Below are 23,180 nucleotides of genomic sequence, written 5' to 3' on the forward strand. Positions count from 1 at the left end.
AGCTAAGATGGAATTGTGGCTAAATGCTATGTCATGTTATCATACCGCTGAGGGCAAGCCTGCTAACTTGTCTCCTGAGGATGAGGCTAAGTTTAAGGCTAATGACAACCTCTTTCGAGGTGCAGTGATTAGCGCACTTAACACAAAGTTCTAGAAAAGCTATATCATTCTTCCTACAGGGAAAGAGCTGTGAGATGCACTTGTTGGAAAGTTTAGAGTTACTGATGCTGGCAGCGAGCTGTATCTCATAGAGCAGCTATATGACTAAAAGATGGTTGTGAACCGTTCTGTAGTAGAACAGGCTCATGAGTTTCAGTCACTAGCTAAGGAACTTGAACTTTTTCCTTGTCCTTTTGCCTGACAAGTTTGTGGCTAGCGATATAATCGACAAGTTACCACCTTCTTGGAAGGACTTTGCCACCTCTCTCAAACATAAGAGATAGGAGTCCAATGTGGAAGAGCTCATTGGTACTCTTGATGTTGAGGAGAGGGCTAGAGCAAAGGACATTGGAAAAAGTGTTGAGACATCTTCTGCTAATGTGGTATAGAGGAAATTTCGCAAGTTTAACAAGAAGAAAAACCATCACAAGCAAGAGAATACTGAAAGCCCTAGTTTGGTTTTGGATAATTGATGAAACCCTATGAAAGCCCTAGTTTGGTTTTGGATAATTGATGAAACCCTAGTACTAACCTCTATACTAAGTGTGTGTAGACTTAATGAGGTTGGTACATGCCAAGTGATGGAGCAAGTGATGATCATGGTGATGACCACAAGATGATCAAGTGCTCAACTTGGAAAAGAAGAAAGAGAAAAACAAAACCCTATGGAGATCAAGGCAAAGGTATTACTTAGGGTTTTGGTTTTGGTGATCAAGATACCATAGAGGGTGTGATCACATTTAGGATAGATAGTCGTACTATAAAGAGGGGAATTCTTTGGCTAAGCGGTTATCAAGTGCCACTAGGTGTCATTATTCATGTGCATGCATTTAGAACCTAGTGAGCTAACTTAACTCCTTCGAAGAAAAATGTTTGTGAAAATGCTAACACACGTGCACTTGTTGGTACACACTTTGTGGTGTTGGCACTCTTTGAGAAGGGAGTTGAAGTTTGAAGGGTAGAGAGAGGATGGGTTCCTCAGACTCTGACACGAGCGTTTCGAAAGGTGACACATGGCTGACTTAGGAGCACCGGATGCTGGTGTTGAGTGTCCGGTGCCCCTTTAAGAGCGTTCGGTGACCCCGAGTTTTGCCCAGTGAAAGAGCCAACGGCTCTATTTGTTTGAGGGGCTATATATACGTGTTTGGCCGGCTTGGGGATCACTCTCTTGGCATTCTTGACTACTAGACATTCTTGTGAGCCTAAGCAAACTCCTCCCACTCATCTCCTTCATAGATTATACATCTTTGTGAGATTGGGAGTGATTCCAAGTGCATTTGCTTGAGTGATTGCATCTAGTGGCACTTGGGGATCGTTTTGGCTGTGGTTTTCTTGTTACTCTTGGTGGTTGCCGCCACCTAGACGGCTTGGAGCAGCGGAGGAGGATTGGCACGAGTTGGTGATTGTTCGTGGCCATCTCCCGGTGATTGTGAGAGGTTTGTGCATACCTCGGCGGAGTGCCAAAGGCAACATTAGTGGATTGCTCGTGTCATTGAGACCTCACTTGTGGGTAGGTTCTTGTGGTGTCCTAGTGAGGACGAGGTTCGTGCTACACCTCTTAGCCACCGAACCACCAAGTGTTGGTCGACACAACGGGGACGTAGCGTGCCGGCAAGCACGTGAACCTCGGGAGAAAAATTGTGTGTCTCCATTGTGATTGTTCATTGGATTTCTCCCGGTGATTGGACTTCATATTATTGATTGGTTCATCCCCTCTACGCGGCGGTATAAAGTTCAAACCATCTCTTTTTACATTCCCGTAAACTAGGTAGCTTTCTAGTGTAAGTAGTGACATAGCTCTTGTGTGCCTAGTGATTATATCAACTAGAATTGTTGGATAGGTGGCTTGCAAACACCCCATTAGAGCTAGAGCAAAAAGCTTCGCTTTGTTATTTACTAACCTCTTGCTCTAGTGAGTTTGTAGATTTTTAAATAGGCTATTCACCCCCTCTCTAGCCATATTAGGACCTTTCACCCTAGTACTAACCTCTATACTAAAGTGTCTGTATACTTAATGAGGTTGCTACATGCCAAGTGATGGAGCAAGTGATGATCATGGTGATGATGGTGATGACCACAAGATGATCAAGTGCTCAACTTGGAAAAGAAGAATGAGAAAAACAAAACCCTATGGAGATCAAGGCAAAGGTATTACTTAGGGTTTTAGTTTTGGTGATCAAGACACCTTAGAGGGTGTGATCACATTTAGGATAGATAGTCGTACTATAAAGAGGGGAATTTTTTGGCTAAGCGGTTATCAAGTGCCACTAGGTGTCATTGTTCATGAGCGTGCATTTAGAACCTAGTGAGCTAACTTAAGTCCTTCGAAGAAATTGATTGTGAAAATGCTAACACACGTGCACATGTTGGTTTACACATTGTGGTGTTGGCACACTTTTGAGAAGGAGGTGGAGTTTGAAGGGTAGAGATTTAGCGCTTTTTGAGAAAATGAAGTGCATATCTTCTATTGCGCCGGTGGGAAAATTGGAGAAGTCGCGGGAGTGTCACCGGACGCTGGCCCACAAGCACCGGACGCTGTGCTTGTGCGTCCGGTGTGCAGTCTGTCTGGCTCAGCTAGGGTTAGGCACCGGACGCCAGGCACCGGACGCCAGGTTGGAGCGTCCAGTGTTCTGAGTCCGGTGTCCTCGCGTTTTGCATTGCTCCCTAGGTTTAAGTCCGTGGTCCGGTGCTCAGTGTCCGGTGACCTTGCGCGTTTGCAGACCTCTCTGTGTTTAAGACCGGTGTGCACCGGACACGTCCGGTGCCAACTTGACTACGTCCGGTGCTCTGCAGGTGACCGTTGGAGTTCGACGTGTGAGATTCAAAAGGTGACACGTGGCTGTTTCTGGAGCACTAGACGCAGGGGTTGAGCGTCCGGTGCCTCCTGTTGAGCGCTCGGTGACCCCGTGTTTTGCCTAGTGAAAGAGCCAACGGCTCTATTTGTTTGAGGGGTCTATAAATATGTGTTGGCCGGCTTAGGGCTCACTCTCTTGGCATTCTAACATACTTGACATCCTTGTGAGCCTAAGCAAACACCTCCCACTCATCTCCTTCATAGATTATTCATCTTTGTGAGATTGGGAGTGATTCCAAGTGCATTTGCTTAAGTGATTGCATCTAGTGGCACTTGGGGATCGTTCTAGCTGTGGTTTTCTTGTTACTCTTGGTGGTTGCCGCCACCTAGACGGCTTGGAGCAGCAGAGGAGCTTTGGCACAAGTTGGTGATTGTTCGTGGCCATCTCCCGGCGATTGTGAGGGGCCTTGTACCTTCCCCGGCGGAGAGCTGAAAGGTAACTCTAGTGGATTGCTCATGTCATTGAGTTACCTCACTTGTGGGTCAATTCTTGCGGTGTCCTAGTGAGGACGAGGTTCGTGCTACATCTCTTAGCCACTGAACCACCAAGTGTTGATCGACACAACGGGGACATAGCATGCCAGCAAGCACGTGAAACTCGGTAGAAAATTGTGTGTCTCTATTGTGATTGTTTATTGGATTTCTCTCGGTGATTGGACATCATATTATTGATTGGTCCATCCCCTCTACGCGGTATAAAGATCAAACCATCCCTCTTACATTCCCGCAAACTAGAGTAGCTTACTTACTTGTATAGAAACTTTAGTTAGCTCTCTAGTGTAAGTAGTGACATAGCTCTTGTGTGCTTAGTGATCATATCAACTAAAATTGTTGGATAGGTGGCTTGCAAACACCCCATTAGAGCTAGAGCAAAAAACTATGCTTTGTTATTTACTAACCACTTGCTCTAGTGAGTTTGTAGATTTTTTAAATAGGCTATTCACCCCCCTCTAGCCATATTAGGACCTTTCAAATACACCTAAGCCTGTTCAAACAACACTGTTTAAAAAGAAGAGCAACAATAATAAGGAAAAAGGAGGATACTTTGTCTGTGGCAGTGATCAACACTGGGCTAGAGAGTGCCCTGATCGCAAGGTCCCACAGGACAAGAAATCAGCTAATGTTGTAACTACTAAAACTGAAGATGGAACATGTGGGTATGGTAATTCTTTACTATTTGTTCTTTCAGTTTGTAATTCACCTGAGTGGTGGATGGACACAGTGGTGCAAATATTCATGTATGTGCTAATGTGTCTCCATTTTCTTCCTATCAGGTTGGGAGATCTGGCGCCTTGTTGATGGGAAATAGGTCGCGTGCTCATGTTTTTGGTGTTGGTACGGTCATTCTGAAGTTTACTTCGGGGAAGATAGTGCCAGTGAAGAGCGTGCAACATGTGCCCTCCATAAAGAAGAATCTTGTTAGCACATCTATGTTATGTAGAGATGGCTACAAAGTTGTTCTTGAGTCAAATAAATGTGTTGTGTTGAAACATGGTACCTTTGTTGGTAAAGGATATGATTGCGGAGTCTTGTTCTGCTTATCTTTGCATGATGAGTATAATAAAATGGTTAATTCTGTTAATATTTCTAATGAGTCAGATTTATGGCATTCATGCTTTTGTCATGCAAGTTTTGGTTGTCTTATGTGGCTAGCAAATCTAAATTTAATTCCTAAATTCAACTTGGTCAAAAAAGTCTAAGTGCCATGTATGTCTTCTCCTTCCCAGTGATTGGTTCGTCATCTTCACCTTCGTCTCTACTCCATGGCGATCGAGGAAGGACAAGGTTCTGGAAATCTGAATGCGGGAGTCTCAGGGTATGATCTGTTCGTCTTCCCTCAATTTCACGCGCTCTGTTTCTATTTGTTTCAGTAGCTCTGTCGTGCAAGTTCAGTAGTTATGTCATATCTATTTCAGTAGGTCTATTTTATTGTTGCACAAGATATCTATTGTCTGTTCCTGCTATGTTTAGGTTCTGCATATATGTCTTTATTCTACAGTTTTGTTATTTTCCTGGTATCTGCATTTCTGTTTTAGTATATCTGTTTATCTGTTTCGATAGCTATATCATGTTTGGTGCTGTTACACAGAGTTATATACCATGTCATGCTTTGATGTTTGATATGCTTTATGGATCATATTTACATGTCGTAATTATGATTCATGTCATGCTTATATTTATCAATAATATCATATATGTCATCATCATATTGTTAATTTATGGAATTAAAATGACATCAAAATTGCCTAATATTCTAACACCCTCTAGTGAAAAAATGTGAAAGAAGATTGGCTGCCACGTCGATCTTCTTGAATCAGGTAGGTAAGCTGGAAGTAACCAATTCAATCCTCACTGCAATGCCAACCTTCTGCATGAACACTTTCCTCCTACAAAAAAGGTTATTGAGCACATAGACAAATTCAAAAAACTGTCTTTGGAGAGGTGCAGACATTAATGCAAGACAAAGACCAAAGGTGGCCTAGAAAGTGGTGTGCTCTGAAAAGGAGGGGGGTCTTGGAGTTCTGGATTTGAAATCTCAAAATGAGGCTCTACTTATCAAATATCTACACAAATTCTTCAACAAGGAATGTACCTGTCGACGAAAGCTAGTCGGCAGTCTACCTTGGGGTATACCCACGGTAGTAGTTTATCGGTAGACGGTGCGCAAGCTACGAACTCGATGGTGATGCAAGACACAGACAAGATTTTTATCTAGGTTCGGCCGCCGTGTGGGCGTAATACCTACGTCCTGCATCTGATTTGTACTGGGTTGTGTTGAGAGATAATGTGTATGTTCTGTCCTCTAGGGGACCCCTGCCCCTCCTTATATATCCTGAAGGGACAGAGTTACAAGCAAAGTATCCTATTTGGTATAATATCTTGTAGCCTTGCGGTGCACGCCGACCAGTCGTGCGCCGCATGTCTTCATCCTGTGGGCCGAGCCACCTCTGACGGTGCGGCCCATATAGGCCCATGAGGGTATAGGGGTTTATACCCCTACAGCTAGTCCCCGAGCACCATGTATTGTGATGTAACACACCGTCTTGAGCTTCTTCGATCAGTGAGGCTTGACGTCTTCAATAAGCAGGAAAGTCGCCCAAATAGTTATAACGGTATTTTGACCAACTCAAAAGACAGTTGATCAACATTGACATCGAAGAAGCAGGTTGTTCGAAGAATGCATGGTGCTCTTAATCAAAAAAGATTTCTTTTCTGGTGAAGTGTGCCCACTTTACTTTTCTGAAAAGTACAGACTTTCAAAAAGCAAGCATGTTCACCGCAAGGTGAAGTGTGTCCACTTAGTCCCCGAGCCTGGTAGTAGGTGACGTAGGCACGTGGTGCCAGGGTCAAAAGAAAAGTCCTCAAAGAAATTCTGAAACTGAGATGCATCGCCAGATGCATCGTACCGATGTAGTCCCCGAGCTTGTTGGAAGGCGAAGTATGAGCCTTGTAGCAAGGTCTAAAAAATTAAAATTATTCATAACTGAGAAAAGCAATCTCCAAGCTGTGGTTGGAGAGTAATCGAAGCAAGTACCGAGCACAGCGCAAGGAGATGATTGATGAGTCTCCGAGCACGGCATAGAGACTGGTCGACCAGTCCGCGAGCATGGTTGGGAACGTAAACGTGCTCGGTGGTCGGCACAGTCCCCGAGCACGGCGTATGGACTGGTAGACAAGTCCCCGAGCGTGGTTGAGAATGTAAACGTGCTCGGTGGTCGGCACAGTCTTCAAGCACAGCGTAGAGACTAGTCGACGAGTCCCCGAGCGTGGTTGGGAACGTAAACGTGCTCGGTGGTCGGAGCAGTCTCCGAGCACAGCGTAGGGAATAGTCGACGAGTCCCCGAGCGTAGCTTGTTGACTGGGCCAAACTCCTGAAAAATAAATATAGAGAATAGGTAGTACATGATGTATAAATAAACTCTAGATAAAAAATCAGTACTGAGATAAGTTTTAGATTTTTTGTTATAAAATTAGCACAAGTAGTTAATTCATCCTAGAGCTTGTACCAGCTCTGGTTTAGCCAACAATCAGCATGAGGTGCGGAACCTAGACATGCGTGGGATTGCCAGCCTCGCCAGAGAGCTACTGCCGACCACCCGGAACGCAGAGGGCGGATCTCATGCACGTGTAGAGAGGAGTCGGAGACAGTACCGGCTCTGGAAAACTCGTGTAGGAGAAAAAACTAGTCGGCTAACCAAAAAGTTGTTTTGAAGGATAATAAAAAATATTATGCCAAAAATAAATAAAATATTAGAATTGTACTTATCTTTAGACAAAAGTCTGGTCGGTGGTAATAAAATTGTCTGGCCCTCGAGCTTTTTGACCTGTCATGACGGTGGTTGCGGTTGTCGTAGCGCCGTTCTTCGCGGCGATTATTATTGCGAGTCGTGGTGAGAGCAAGTAGGCCAAACAACTTGGTCGATAGCCTGAGCAGGTCGGTGTCGTCGATCTGCCTCCCTTTGTAGCAGAGAAGGGGCGACGCGTTGTCGGCGTGGTCAGAGACGTTGCTGGTGTGGTCGAAACCGTGGCCAGCGTGGTTGGAGCAACAGCCGACGTCGGTGAAGAAGTGATCGGCATAGATCGGATCTACGCCTCCTTTGCGGTCATGGCGATGAAGCTGTTGAAGCCGACGATGAACGTGAAGCCGTCCGCCATGGCCACGAAGTGGGGGATGATGGCCATCTTGTTCGTCTAGGAGAGCTGTACGCACACCCCCTACCTGGCGCGCCACTGTCGACGAAAGCTAGTCGGCAGTCTACCTTGGGGTATACCCACGGTAGTAGTTTATCGGTAGACGGTGCGCAAGCTACGAACTCGATGGTGACGCAAGACACAGACAAGATTTTTATCCAGGTTCGGCCGCCGTGTGGGCGTAATACCTACGTCCTGCGTCTGATTTGTATTGGGTTGTGTTGAGAGATAATGTGTATGATCTGTCCTCTAGGGGACCCGTGCCCCTCCTTATATATCCTGAAGGGACAAAGTTACAAGCAAAGTATCCTATTTGGTATAATATCTTGTAGCCTTGCGGTGCATGCCGACCAGTCGTGCGCCGCATGTCTTCATCCTGTGGGCCGAGCCACCTCTGACGGTGCGGCCCATATAGACCCATGAGGGTATAGGGGTTTATACCCCTACAGTACCCCTTAGGTTTCTTTGGTCTGGGAAAAATACTATAGTGATGGAAGATTACTAGGTACAAATAACAAAGGATCTTTTTGGTGGAAAGGAATTGTATCGGTGCTAGGAAAGTTCAAAGGCATGGCCAGGGCAAACATCGGGAATGGATAATCCTATTTACTCTGGGATGACCTCTGGGGGACCGAAATAATGAGCACAAAATTCCTAGAGCTCCTGTCATTTGCTAAAAATAGAAACATCACCTTGTATGCTGCCATACAGGAATCCCAGTTGCATTCCATGTTCTACCTACCTCTGACATAGCAAGCCCACGGTCAATTCATAAAATTAAACAATGATTTACAACAGTTAGATACTGAGGACAGGCCAAATAGATGGTCATACATCTAGAATTCCAGCATATTCCCAGTTAAGAAAACTTATAGGCAATTAAAAGGCCACCAGGGAATACACTCGGCTTTTGAATGGATTTGGAGATCTTCTTGCCAGCCAAAACACATGGTCTTCTTTTGGCTGGTGCTCAAGGACAGATTAAGTACAAGAGAATTACTTAAAAGGAAGAGAATGCAGTTGCCAGATTATACATATGTCCTGTGTAACAGCTCAGTCGAAGAATCTCTGAGGCGTTCGGTTATAACCGCAAATTCGGTTCGGTTCGGTTCGGTAAAAAAATTTCGGTTTCCAACGAATAAGCACCGATCGGTTATTCAAAAAATTGAAAACCGCAGAATTTCGGTTCGGTTTGTAAATTTAGTTTTCAGTTTTTAACCGCAATAACCGAACATAATGGCATCAGCATATTCGAACAACAGCATATTGCAAGCAACAACATATTAAAACAATATCTTAACATAAAAATTTAAAAGTAGTGCATCTCAGTATCTCACATTCTCATAGTCCACAAATCAACAAGGCAGCAAACATAGTTTCAAAAGTTCTTCATTATTGAAACAGTAAATAACCCGTGATGAAGGAGTGAGAAAGGGTATTTCGGTATATTCGGTTATTCGGTTCGGTTTCAGATTAAAACCGAAGCCGAGGCCGAACACCGAATACCACAAAAACCATAACCGATCCGCAACCGAAAACCGAATAAACCGCAATTTCGGTTCGGTTCGGTTCGGTTCGGTTTTCGGTTTGCGGGTAAAAAGTGCCTAGGGTGATCTCTGACACACCTGCTATTGGAATGCAACTTTGCTCAACGATGTTGGGCCACAATTACTCTGCAGGTTGACTTGAATGCAGATCCATTCCAGATTCTCCAGCAATTCAAGAATCAGCTAGGGGTGTCCTTTTTCATGGAGATAATCATTTTGATGTCCTGGGCAATCTGGATAGCAAGAAATGACTACATCTTCAAGGAAATCAACCCAGCGGTGTACCTCGCTTCGGCTAACTTCAAGAATGAAATGAAGATGCTACTTTTAAGAGCAAAGGCGAGATACTTCCCAGAAATTGAAACATGGATTGCATCTCTAGCTTAGCAAGGTTTTGGGCAGTCTTCATGCTGCTCTTCTTCATCAACTTCTTTGTCTCCTACTCCCTCTATCCCAAATTGTAAGTCATTCCAAGAATCTTGGAGAGTCAAACTTTTCTAAGTTTGACCAAATTTATATGATAAAATAATTATTATTATGATACCAACTAAGTATCATTAGATTCTTCCTTAATTATATTTTCATAATATATTCACTTTACGTTACAAATCTTAGTATTTTTCTCTATAAATTTGGTCAAACATGAAAATGCTTTGACTCTCCAAGATTCTTGGAATGACTTACAATTTGGAATGGAGGGAGTAGAATCCAGCAAGGGTGTAACGGTATAAGGGTGGCAGCCTGCTGCGCATCCTTGTTATCCTCTTCTTTTTTTTTCTGTTGTTCTTGTTTTTTTTATTTCTCTAGTTGTATTTTCTTTGGCTCCCGCTACACTTTGTCAATTTTAATAAATCACTATAGGGGTGTAAATCCCTCTAGTTTCTTTTCAAAATAGTTTAATTGTTGAAATTACCTTTTTTCAAATGTTGCAGTAGAGAAAGATGTTTTGAGATGTTTAAATTTTTCTATGTTTCATGTGTTGATTTTGCGATGTTGCTGTATTAATGTTTAAGATTTTGTAGTAGTGCTCCTTGAGATGTTGTAGGACATACTTTTCTAATGTAGCAGTACATAGGTTTTTGATATTGTAGTATATTTTATTTATTGTACGATATATTTTACGATGTTACAGTGTTCATATTTCGATGTTGTACTATGCAGTTTACATTTTTTTGTAATGATGTACTTTTTGAAGTCTCTCGTGCTTCACATAGATGGGGAATTGGCGCGGCAGCAAGAGCAGTGCGTGGCCAGGCGTGGCAGCGGCACACGGACAGGCACAACAGCAGTAGCAGCACGCAGCTAGGCGCAACAGCGACACGCGGACAGGCGCAATAGCAGCAGCAGCACACATCAACAGCAGCAGCAGTAGCGCGCGGTGGCAACAGTAATAGAAGCATGCGGCCAGGTGGGCGTTGCATGTGCGACAGTAGCATGTTGGGCGGACGTGCTGGCGCTGCATGTGTGACAGCAGCGTGTGGACGGGCGTGCAGGCGCTACATGTAACCATGCATGCAAGTGATGGAGCGAGAGAGCGCTTGGGACGGAAAAAAAGACAGCTATTGGACGTTCGAGCGCTAGTTATTTTGCAAACATAAACAAAAAATATATTTATTCCGGGACAGAAAGTAGTATAGTGTAGTTTTACTATTATTGATGGTTGAATACCCACCGCGTTACCATGAGAGTTCGAAAAAATTAACAGACAAGCTATGCACAATGATGGTTCTTCGCTTGAAAAGTCCTGTATGTAGAAGTAGTATTGGAATATCCAAATTACAATGTGAGGCCAACGGGGACGTCTAGAGGGTCCGCGGTTTGGGTTATACTTATTAGCGAATTGTTTCCGTATTTGACTGCAGTCAGTCAGTCCGTCCTATAAATATCATCTTGTAAGCGGTTGGGAAGAGTTGAGAGAGACAACTTATTATTCCTACGTTTTGTAAACTCTCGTAATATAGTGAAGATCGCTAGTTGACGCCCGTGGTTTTTTCCCACAAGAATTTTCTACGTAAAAATTTGTGTCTCGTGTTCGATCTATTATTGCATTATTTTCTAGCAAGTGGTATTGGAGCTATACATGAGATTAAAAAAAATTAAGGTTTTATTCCTTGTGAGTTAGTTGTCGCCATCATCGTCACTTCGTCGAGTTCCAAGCGCCGTCGACGGGATCGATCTGACCAGTTTTCCTTCCGTGTCGTGGTAATTGGCGATTCTCCACACCGACGAGTCAGGCGTACACCGAGTTGGAGGCCATCTGGGATTTCTGCTATCACATGGAGATCAAAACCATGAAGGTGCGGTCGGCTTCATCCGTCTACAAAAGTTGCGGCGTTCTCGCTGTGTTGCTGTATGTCCGTTGTTGTTGATCAGAGCCGCTGTTCCTAGGTAGTAGAGGAAAAATCCCACCTGCTGTTCACGTGGATCGAAGCCATCACAGGTTGTTGCCCATTCGTGAGGTCAACCAAACACACTATTTTTGCCACAGTTTGTGGCTTGCCACACTTATGGCTGCTACTTAACGTTAGGCATGGCAATATATATGTGGCTGGCATCGAAATATACCCTAAATTTGGTGAAGTTCCTTTTGCTACACGCACCCAAAGAAAGCTATTAGGAGATCTGTTTGTTAGCTATTATTGCTGAACGTACACAGTTCGTGTACCATGCTGCATGTTTTTGCTAGGGTTACACCTAAATTTTTGTAGATTATTTTTTTCTAGTTATTGCTATTATTTCTTTACCATGTCTTCGATGAAGTATGATATTCCTCAACTGAATCGTGACACAAGATTCGCTCTATGGCAAGTCAAGATGAGGGCTATTCTTACGCAGGCTGAAGTGGATGATGCTCTTGATAAATTCGGTAACAAGGATTCTAAATCTTGGACCAATGAGGAGAAAAAAAGATCATAAGGCCTTGACACAAATTCAGCTTCATCTTTTAAATATATTTTGCAAGATTTTTTGCAGAAGAATATTGTAGATGCTTTATGGCTCAAGTTAGAGTCAATTTGCATGTCTAAGAATTTGACAAGCAAGATGCATTTGAAGATGAAGTTATATACGCACAAGTTGCAAGAGGGCTGTGCTTAACCATCTTTCGGTCTTCAAGGAGATCGTTTCTAATCTATAGGCTATGGAGGTAGATTATGATGATGAGGATTTGGGTCATATTCTTTTATGCTCTTTGCCTAGTTCTTTTGCAAACTTTACAGATACACTGTTATATAGTCATGATTCTCTAATGCTTGATGAGGTTTCTGAGGCGAAGCGTTATCTATTCGTATGAAACCAAAACAAATTTAATGGCAATAGAGGCAAAAGTTCAAGGCTGATCAAAGTATTGAGGTAGAGGTGAGAAATTATGCAAGTATTGCAAGAAGGATAATCACTTTATTGAGAATTGTTTGAAATTAAAAATTAAAAAGAATAGAACTGACACATATAAAGAGAAAGGTAAATCCAATGGTGATGAAGGTAATGCTTCTATTGCTGCTTCCAAAGCAGATTATAATGGTGATTCACTTGTTGCTTTTGCTGGATGTGCTAATAGTGATGATGAATGGATTCTTGATTCCACTGCTTCTTTTCATTGCAATTGTCAATTTCTTATTACTCTTGGTGATTGTCGTCACCTAGACGGTTGTGGATTTATTGATTGGTGAGGGGATTTGGTGATTATGTTCACCCCTAATCAAGGTAAAATTTGTGAGGGGTTCTTGGGCTTATTCCCCGGCAGAGTGCCAAAAGCCACTCTAGTGGATTGCTCGTGTCACTGAGCCACCTCACTTGTGGGTAGGTTCTTGTGGTGCCCATTTATTGGGTTAGGTTTGTGAAACACCTATTAGTCGCCAAATCACCAAGTGTTGGTTGACACAATGGGGACTAGCGTGCCAGCAAGCACGTGAACCTCGGGAGAAAAATCTTTTGTCAATTGTGATTGGTATTCTCTCGGTGATTTTATTAGCAATCATATTATAATTGGTTCATCCTCTACAAGTCGGTATAATTATCACTCACCTCTTTACTTTCTTGCAAAGTAGTTGTAACTAGTAGTTCCTAGTTGCAGTTAGTTGTAACTAGTCGTAGAGAGTAGTGACATAGCTATTGCTTGTGCCTAGAGATCATAACAACTAGAATTATTAGATAGATGGCTTGCAACTCTTGTAGAGCTAGAGCAAAATTGCTTTATGTCTTTTTGTTATATTGATCATTTGCTCTAGTGCTTTGTAGAATTTTTAAAAATAGGCTATTCATCCCCCTTCTAGCCATATTAAGACCTTTCAGCGTGTCTGATGCTCACTGAGTGTGGACTTTAACATTTAAGTAACCGTTGGAGATCAATGGGTCACATTTCATTGTGGACATGTGGCAGCGATCCAACGGTGCTATCAAGGCAGCGTTGGACACTGGGCTGCGTCTGACACCCTAGCATCGACATGTCCGACGCCCCCGACATAAGCTGTTCCCAAGAGGCAACGACTCTATTCATTGGGGATACTTATAAATACTTAGTGTCTAGATCAAGGGTGTCTCTCTTGGCACTTTAACATTCTTGATATTCTTGTGAGCCTAAGCAAACACCTTTCACTCATCTTTATTATTGATTTATTATCATAGTGAGATTGATAGTGATTCCAAATGCATTTTCTTCATTGATTGTATCTGGTGACACTTGGGGATCATTGTGGCTGCGGTTTTCTTGTTACTCTTGGTGGTTGCCACCACCTAGATGACTTGGAGCAATGGAGGAGGATTGACACGAGTTGGTTCATACAACACCTCTTAGCTGTAGAACCACCAAGTGTTGGTCGGCACAATAGGGACTAGCGTGCCGGCAAGCACGTGAATCTCGAGAGTAAAATCATGTGTCTTAATTTTGATTGATTGACATTCTCCTGGTGTTTGATTGGTTCACATCTTGGTGATTGGTTTATCCCCTACAAGGTGGTATAAAGATCATAACCTCTCCATTTACATTCTAGCAAAGTAGTGTAGTTAGTTTTAATTGCTAGCTTTGCCTTGTGTAGCTTAGTTCACTAGCATAGCTTGTAGTGACATAGCTATTATGTGTCTAGTGATCTTACTAACTAAAATTATTGGATAGGTGGCTTGCAACTCTTATAACTAGAGCAAATTTGCTTTACGCCTTTTATTATACTATAATTGCTCTAGTGCTTTGTAGAATTTTTAAATAAGCTATTCACCATCATCTAGCCATATTAGAACCTTTCACTAGTGCACCTTCCTTGCACGCGACACCAGTGACGTGGTGCCGTGCAACTGCGGGCCGTTGTGGAAGCAACAAATCTAGCTCGGCACGACCCCATTTAGGTTTAGGACATCCATAATGATTATAACTACATAGCTAGTTTATGTGGAAATGAGAGATAAAAGTAAAGACTATTTTATGCAATCTTATTTTTATGTACTATTGGAGTCACATACTTCTTTCTAAGATTTTTGGACTATATGAAATAGATAGACTATTTGCTCATCGCTAATGACTTCTCTCTCCTATTTTTTTATATCCATATCACAATAGCTAACTAATAGATAGTTATTGAGGACACCCTTACGAGCAAGTGGCGCATATAGAAGCGGGACGGCCTACACGCCACCGCGCCATTTGCAACTGTAGTTGGTGTGGTGTAAAAATGGACTCGTGATGCATAATTCAACGGTTTTAGAGACATGTGGTGCACCATTTAATAAGTTTAGAGACCGTGTAGTGTACCATTTATAATAAGTTTAAGGAGCCAAAAATACGGTCCCAAAGTTTGTGGAGCTAAGTGACATCAATTGATAAATTTAAAGACCCTTCATGCATTTAACTCTTTACAATGCAAAGTTTTCTGATAGTCTTTAAAGAAAATGCTAACATGCACAAACATATTTGCTAGCATAGCATTGTAAAAAGAAGAAAAAAACCTTTGAAAACTGATTTTCATATATATTCACTCTTTCATATTCTTTCAGGATGTCTCACTTGCCTTTTGGAGTAGCATCGGAACCCATACTTTTCGGATTCCACTTGCCTTGCCCCGCGAGCAAATTTCCTGTCCGCGTGAGGTCGGCTTGCCTTGCTCGGCGAGGCCAGGCGGCTAGGCTGGCTCAAGCAGCCACGGGCCCTCAGTCAAGAGTCAACAGGTCACGCACGACGCACTCGGGTGGGCCCACGCCCCCTCCCCTCCTTCCCATCCCACAGATCTCTCCCGAAGTCCCAAACCAATTCAAGGTGCGTCCCCCATCCAGCCAGATCGCCGGCGATGATGGACCACCGAGACGTGATGTTGCCCTTGTCCCTCCGAACCCTAGCCACCCGTACCCTTCTCCTGCTCGTCATCGCGTCCGCCGTTTCCTGCTCTTGCTTGCCGCCGGAGGACGGCATCCGGGTCGTCTCTGCAGAGAAAAGGGTATGTATGCTCTCATCTTCTCCTCACCCTGGGTATATCTTTCTTCTCCTCGACGTCTTGTTCTTCTCCCCTTCCTAAATCACATATCGCAGGCCGTCAGGTTGCTGGCTCGTGTCAAGTGGATCACTGCTATTGGACCCTTTTATTAGCTTCCCTTCGGAGATTAGATTACGATGCATATATATATGTTTTTCTTTGAAAGACCCGATTGCTTAGATATACTGCAGTACATCAAAATTCTCGATCCAAATCCTGCGCTGTAATGACCCACTCTGATTCACTTGTATCGGTGGCGGAATCTTCACTTCAGGGTTTAAGAGATAGATTGAGGGCGATCCCTTGCTAAAGTCCCCTTTATCTGTGCCAAATCTCTTCCTCTCAAATCGTTATCATGTATGGCATTTTCTTCATCTACAAATTTCTATTGCCTGCAGATCGACCTCATGGGTCCCATCGTCAAAGTCTTCCTAACATTGAAGGTAATGTCTTACTCGCTCCTTTTGCTCAAATTGGCAGCCAGCACCTGTTACTTTCTCCAGCATAGGCATCTTCCACAACTTTTGAATCCCTTTGTGCCAGGTTGAGAATGCTCCCACTGCCTCTGAAGCATCAGGAGTTCTTCTCGCGTTCACGCCCACAGAGGCTCAACATCTCTCTATTGCCAAAGCCACAAGAGTGGAGGGGAAGCGCAAGAAGAAGGCATTCATACCCCTCTCGATCACAGCTTCTGAGCTCACCACCACCGCTCCTGATGCCCCTCGCCTCTACTCTGTTCTGCTCAGCACTCCTCTGAAACCTGGCGATGCAACCACTCTAGAAGTGTTATACATGCTCACTCACTCTTTGGAGCCCTTTCCCGCTGAGATTAGCCAGTCAGAGTCCCAGCTGGTTTACTACCGTGACAGTGCAGTGCTTCTCTCCCCCTACCATGTCCTGGAGCAGGTTACCTATATCAAAATGCCAAGCAATAGGATTGAATCCTTCACAAGGGTTGATCCTACCACACGGGCTGGTTCTGAAGTGAAATATGGCACATACAATAACCAGATGCCAAACTCCTATTTGCCAATTCTTGTGCATTATGAGAATAACCGTCCATTTGCTGTTGTTGAGGAACTTGTACGCAAGGTGGAGATTTCTCACTGGGGAAACATCCAAATCACCGAGCAGTATAAACTGAAACACGGCGGTGCTCGTCACAAAGGAGTCTTTTCCAGGTTATATTCTTTACACCTCCATCTCTATAGCTTATCTGATCCTAAAGATAGCATTGGATACGAGACAAATGCGACTATGAAATTATCTCCTATGAAGAATTCTGTTGGCTGTCAGACTGACATTTGGACCACCAGGGCCGTACCTACGATTTGGAAGACCTTGATCGGAACTCGTGATGTGGCCCTAAAATTTATAAAAAAATAATATAACAAAAGCAGAATTTTACTTCATTATAAAGTTTCAAATATATGTTGTTCTTACAGTACTTAGAACATATCAAATCTTGATGCTAAAACAATACAAAAGTACTTAAGCAACAAACTGACCTTATGTTCTACTAAAAAGCATCATTCTCCTAGTATTCTTTGAAATCAAGTCTTCAATTATATTTCTACTTGATGATATATGTACTAAATTTGGAGGCCCTAAGAATTTGGAGGACTGGAACAGGTGCACACTTTGCACCTGCTGATATACGGGGCTGGGGCCACAATGCTCCATGTCAGCAAGAACCAGTGGCATTTGTGAGTTGTGGATGCTTTCCCGGACATCATCTAGTCAACTGTTCTCAACTTGTTCACCTTTGATATAGATCTGGTAATGATGAAACGCAATAATATATATGGACTGATACCTTCCAGCACTGCTTTGCCTTTGGATATGTAGCACATGCCATGTTAAATCTACATAGGAATGTTTCTATTTGTTAAGTAAATAATGTGGTATGGAAATGGATATCTGAATCTCTTGATTTGAAGCTGTAGTATGAAGTGAAGTATAAGCAACTCAGTTCAAGTAATGGCCTGTTTGTTTTAGCTTTTTACTGGCTTCTACCAGCTAGAAGCCAGAAGCTGAAACAAACAATCCATCTGTTGAGCTGGCTTTTGAAAAGCTGGCTGAGAAATAAACTAAGGGCCTGTTTGGCAGGGCTTCTCTCCGGCTCCGGCTCTAGCTCCTCTAGAGGAGCCCTGCCAAACGTTTTTTTGGAGAAGCTATTTTTAAGTAAAAAGCAGAGGAGCCGGAGCCGTTTTGCGAAGCCACAAATTATGGTTCTCCAAAATGGCTCTAGCTTCTCTAGAGGAGCCCCTCGTGAGGAGCCCTGCCAAACAGGCCCTAAAAGCTGAAAAGCATGTTTCGAGCAGCTTTTGTAGCTTTTGTTAAATGCTTCATAGTTACTGATTGAGAACTTTCTTGCTAGGCTTGAGTATCAGTCTAGGCCATCTGTCAGTGGAGCTTCGTCCTTTAAGAATCTTCTTGCAAGGCTGCCACCTCGGGTTCATTCAGTTTACTATCGTGATGAGATTGGTAACATCTCCTCATCCCACCTGCGCACCGATTCACACAAGGTACAATATATGATTCCACAACCATTAGATTTTAATGAATTGCTATCTAGTTAGTGGAAGATGCCCTTTTATTTTACTTCAATGTAAAATGGCAAACTAAAGCATGTTCTTTTTTAACTCAGTCTGAGCTAGAAATTGAGCCCAGATATCCATTATTTGGTGGCTGGCATTGCACGTTCACCATTGGCTATGGTCTTCCATTGCAAGATTTTGTGTTCGAGTCAGTTGATGGCCGGCGCTACATCAACCTTACTTTTGGTTGCCCTCTATTGGATACTGTGGTTGATGATCTTACAGTTAAAGTAAGTCTGAACAAGGTTTATATTTTCTGATGGGCATCTTTTGCACTACTGGTAAAAGTAACCTAACTTGAATCAAATAATTGGATATGTAGCAGCTTCTCATTCCTTGCTAGTGTAAACGCGATCTCAGGAGCATCATCCTTTCCCCCCTGTGCTGACTGCCATGTTCCTTGTCTAGTCCAACTTTTTATCTGCTACAAGATTTTGAGAAATATTACCAGGAGTGCTGATGAGATATCAAAAGGAGTTCGTTTTGGTATTCACATATAGCAGAATCTTCTCAAATTGTTTAATGTTGCAGGTTGTGCTTCCTGAAGGATCAAAAAATCCACAGCCTGTAGTTCCTTTTGTGACAGAGAAACATCTTGAGGTAATCACATCTTTCCTTCCTAACATTAACTATGCGCCCCTCGTATGCCCAACTTTCCTTCTGGCGCACGTTACTGTCGATTCACACGAACAACAATGGATAGATAAAAATAAAATATAATCTTAGATGAACCACTGCAAGGCCTTGTTTAGTTCCTGAAAAATTTTGCAAAATTTTTCAGATTCCCCGTCACATCAAATCTTTAGACGTATGTATGGAGTATTAAATATAGATAAAAATTAGAACTAATTGCACAGTTTGATCGGAATTGACGAGACGAATCTTTTGAGCCTAGTTAGTTCATAATTGAATAATATTTGTCAAATACAAACGAAAGTGCTACTATTCCTATTTTGCAAAACTTTTTGGAAGTAAACAAGGCCCAAGTGTACACTATGGAAATAACAATGGATAGATAAAATATAATCTCAGACCCATTGCAAGTGTACACTATGGAATCAGCTAGCATCTGGTAGGGCCTTTGCAGCACTTGCTGTCCTGGTTTAGTTTCTATCATGAGCTGTGCATATTGCTGAGTCCCAGAACTTTGTATTTCGACTTAGTTTGGGGGCTGTCATGGCTTAGTTTCTATGTCAGCCTTGTAGTTTCCTATCTTGGAGGACTTGAAGTCCACCAAAACAAGTCTGAGCATCTGCTCCTTTGCAAATGGAACAGCGCCTTTCTCAAACTTTGCTCTTGTGAGATTATTTTGTGATTATGATGTTCTTTACTGATGCAGACTAGTTATTCATACCTTGACGTTGTTGGAAGGACGACAGTTGTACTGAAGAAGAAAAATGTTGTAGGAGAGCACAACGTTCCTTTCCAGGTACTTGTTCACATTCTGATGAAGCCATGTAGGCCTGTTTGTTTTCAGCACCGGCAACCCGCCTTGGTTTATCTGATGATTCTAATCTGTGGAACATTATGGTAACTTCAGGTGTACTATGAATTCAATCCGATCTTCATGCTGGCAGAACCATTGATGCTGATATCTGCAGTGTTGCTGTTTTTTGTTGCCTTCATTGCCTACCTTCACATGGATCTTTCCATCAGAAAATCATCATAGGCCTGTTGGCATTCCATTCACAGTATTTTGAGGCACATGTTCTGCTAACTGTGATTGATGAAGTAAGACCTTGTTCTGGAGCATTAGTTGTACTGTGCCGTCTGTGCACCCTCAATGGAGAAGGATGGAGTTTTTTGTGGAATATGATTGCTTCATGCTAGGAATAGGAACGAACGAGATGATTTATATAATTGATGAGACTTAAAGAGCCTTTCTCAGCTCCTCAAGCCTCTAGAGCTGCACACATTTAATTTTAAAACCTAAGGCCATCCTCAATGGGGTTTTCATGACCCAATTTCTAATACATCAATATTTTGGAAACAGTGCACAAGAGTTTCATGGGGATGAAACTCTCTCTACTCCCATGAAACTCTTATCATCTCTCTCTTCATTAATATAGTGCCAAATCAGCGTATTTAATGTGCATGAAACTCTAATGAAACACCCATTGAGACTGGCCTAAGATGCGCGTGACTTGGAGCATTGACAAATGCTGTAGGAGGGTATTATTAAAATAAAAAAATAATGAAAAGAAAAGTGATGTATGTTGAGAGTGGGATTTGAACCCTCGAGACCCTTTGACCAACTCGGCAATCTTCCGGAGTTGAACTGAAATTCTATTTAGTACTGTTTGGATGCCCTGTAGTTCACTACTGGAATGGCGCTGTTTGGTTGCCCTGTAGTTTACTAAAAGAATCGCGGATGATAATTTTAGCTCTGGCTTTCAAGCATGGTTTTGACTAGTCTCAATAGAGTTTTATCAGAATTTTATAGATATTAATTATGCTAATGTGTCATCTTATTAATGAAGAGAGATGTTAAGAGTTTTATGAGAGAGAGTTTTATAGGGAAGAAAATTTTCTACACGATTTCTAAAATCTGAATGTGTTGGAAACTGTGACATGTAAACCCCACCGACACTAGCCTTAGCTCTCAGATGGTCTTCTCCAGGGTTTCTGCTAGTTCCGACACATTTCACATGATGTTTATCTAAGGGTGTTTAGTTTAACAGGTATTGTAGTATTTTCATGTTATTTTGACAATTAATGTTCAATTATAGACTTTTAGGTTTAAAAGATTCGTCTCGCAAATTACTCTCTAGCTATGTTTTTAATTTTCTAAATAATTTATATTTAAATTGTATGCATATATCTAAACATTCGATATGACAAAAGTTAAATTTTATCGGAGGAAACCAAATGAGACCTAACCACTAAGCTTTAGGTATTTATTTTTGTCCAGCGTTCCGAGGGCGATTTTCAGGTTTTTTTTTTTGAAAGGAAGATTTTCAGGTTTTTGTCATGTTCATTATAAAGTTTAGATACTTTTGGAATCCTAGAACAGTAGCGCTAGATGTTCTAAAGACACCATCCAAGCAACCAAGATGTTCGCCAGCTGGCAGAATGTTTTTCTTACCATTTTTTGAATTATTTTGTTACCAATTTCGGCTCTCAAATAATGAATTTGTGGTGTTTTTCGAGCTGTCATTTCGCATGCTTCTGATTTTTCCGAAAAGTCCGACATTGCTTTTGCTTTTCCTTGCAATGCTAATTTCGGCGGAACTTTGGGAACATGTTCACATCCACTTGACCACAAACAAACTCTGCCTGGAACGTGTGTGTTCTGGTTTTAGATCTAGCGGTCAGTTACAACCAAAAATTAATCAGAATTACTAGCATTGTGTGAGAGAATGGAACCACGAACTAACTGAACATTGATTGCAGAAAGTCTTTGACAAGATTGAGCATAATGCAATAATCCAGGTAATGAGAGCAAAGGGCTTTGGGGCAAAATAGATTCAGTGGATAATCAACATCTTAGAATCTAGAACCTCCTCTGTGTTGCTAAATGAAGTGCCAGGAAAGACCCTTAGATGTAGGGGAGTTAGGCAGGGCGACCCTCTATCACCACTTTTCTTTGTTATTGCTACTAACTTGCTTCAATCAGTAATCAACAAAGCCAGAGAAAGGGGAATTTTTAACCCTCCAATACCAGTTCAGTACACTGATGATTTTCCAATTATCCAATATGCTGATGACACTCTGATTATCATGAAGGCTTGCTCCAGACAACTGATTGCCTTAAGGGCCCTACTTCATAGCTTTGGGGAGTCAATTGGACTCAAGGTTAATTACCAAAAATCTTTTATGGTATCGATCAACACTACATATGATAGACTACAGATGCTGGCAAGAACTTTTGGCTGTGAACTTGGGACACTGCCATTCACCTACTTAGGACTGCCTCTCAGCCTGAATAAGCCAAGGGCAATTGATTTCTCCCCTCTAGTGAAAAAATGTGAAAGAAGATTGGCTGCCACGTCGATCTTCTTGAATCAGGCAGGTAGGGTGGAAGTAACCAATTCAATCCTCACTGCAATGCCAACCTTCTGCATGAGCACTTTCCTCCTGCAAAAAAAGGTTATTGAGCAGATAGACAAATTTAGAAAACTCTGTCTCTAGAGAGGTGCGGACATTAATGCAAGACAAAGACCAAAGGTGGCCTGGAAAGTGGTGTGCTCTGAAAAGGAGGGGGGGGGTCTTGGAGTTCTGGATTTGAAATCTTAAAATGAGGCTCTTCTTATCAAATATCTACACAAATTCTTCAACAAGGAATGTACCCCTTGGGTTTCTTTGGTGTGGGAAAAATACTATAGTGATGGAAGATTACCACGTACACAAAACAAAGGATCTTTTTGGTGGAAAGGAATTGTATCGGTGCTAGGAAAGTTCAAAGGCATGGCCTGGGCAAACATCGGGAATGGACAATCCTGTTTACTCTGGGACGACCTCTGGGAGGACTGAAATAATGAGCACAAAATTCCCAGAGCTCCTGTCATTTGCTAAAAATAGAAACATCACCTTGTATGCTGCCATACAGGAATCCTAGTTGCATTCCATGTTCTACCTACCTCCGACACATCAAGCCCACAGTCAATTCATAGAATTAAACAATGATTTACAACAGTTAGATACTGAGGACAGGCCAGATAGATTGTCATACATCTAGAATTCCAGCATATTCTCAGTTAAGAAAACTTATAGGAAATTAAAAGGCCACCAGGGAATACACTCGGCTTTTGAATGGATTTGGAGATCTTCTTGCCAGCCAAAACACATGGTCTTCTTTTGGCTGGTGCTCAAGGACAAATTAAGTACAAGAGAATTACTTAAAAGGAAGAGAATACATTTGCCAGATTATACA

The 23,180-nt window shown here is 42.3% G+C and overlaps 1 protein-coding gene across 1 annotated transcript; it reads left to right on the plus strand.

Moving 5' to 3' along the window:
* On the plus strand, positions 15,414-20,197 carry LOC110436375 (dolichyl-diphosphooligosaccharide--protein glycosyltransferase subunit 1B). Its single transcript, XM_021463377.1, has 8 exons — positions 15,414-15,671; positions 16,106-16,150; positions 16,251-16,888; positions 18,088-18,235; positions 18,358-18,537; positions 18,839-18,907; positions 19,647-19,736; positions 19,848-20,197. The coding sequence occupies exons 1-8, from the start codon at positions 15,525-15,527 to the stop codon at positions 19,974-19,976; spliced, it is 1,446 nt and encodes a 481-aa protein (XP_021319052.1). The 5' UTR covers positions 15,414-15,524; the 3' UTR covers positions 19,977-20,197.

This window comes from Sorghum bicolor, chromosome 6 (assembly GCF_000003195.3).
Source record: "Sorghum bicolor cultivar BTx623 chromosome 6, Sorghum_bicolor_NCBIv3, whole genome shotgun sequence".
NCBI lineage: Eukaryota > Viridiplantae > Streptophyta > Magnoliopsida > Poales > Poaceae > Sorghum > Sorghum bicolor.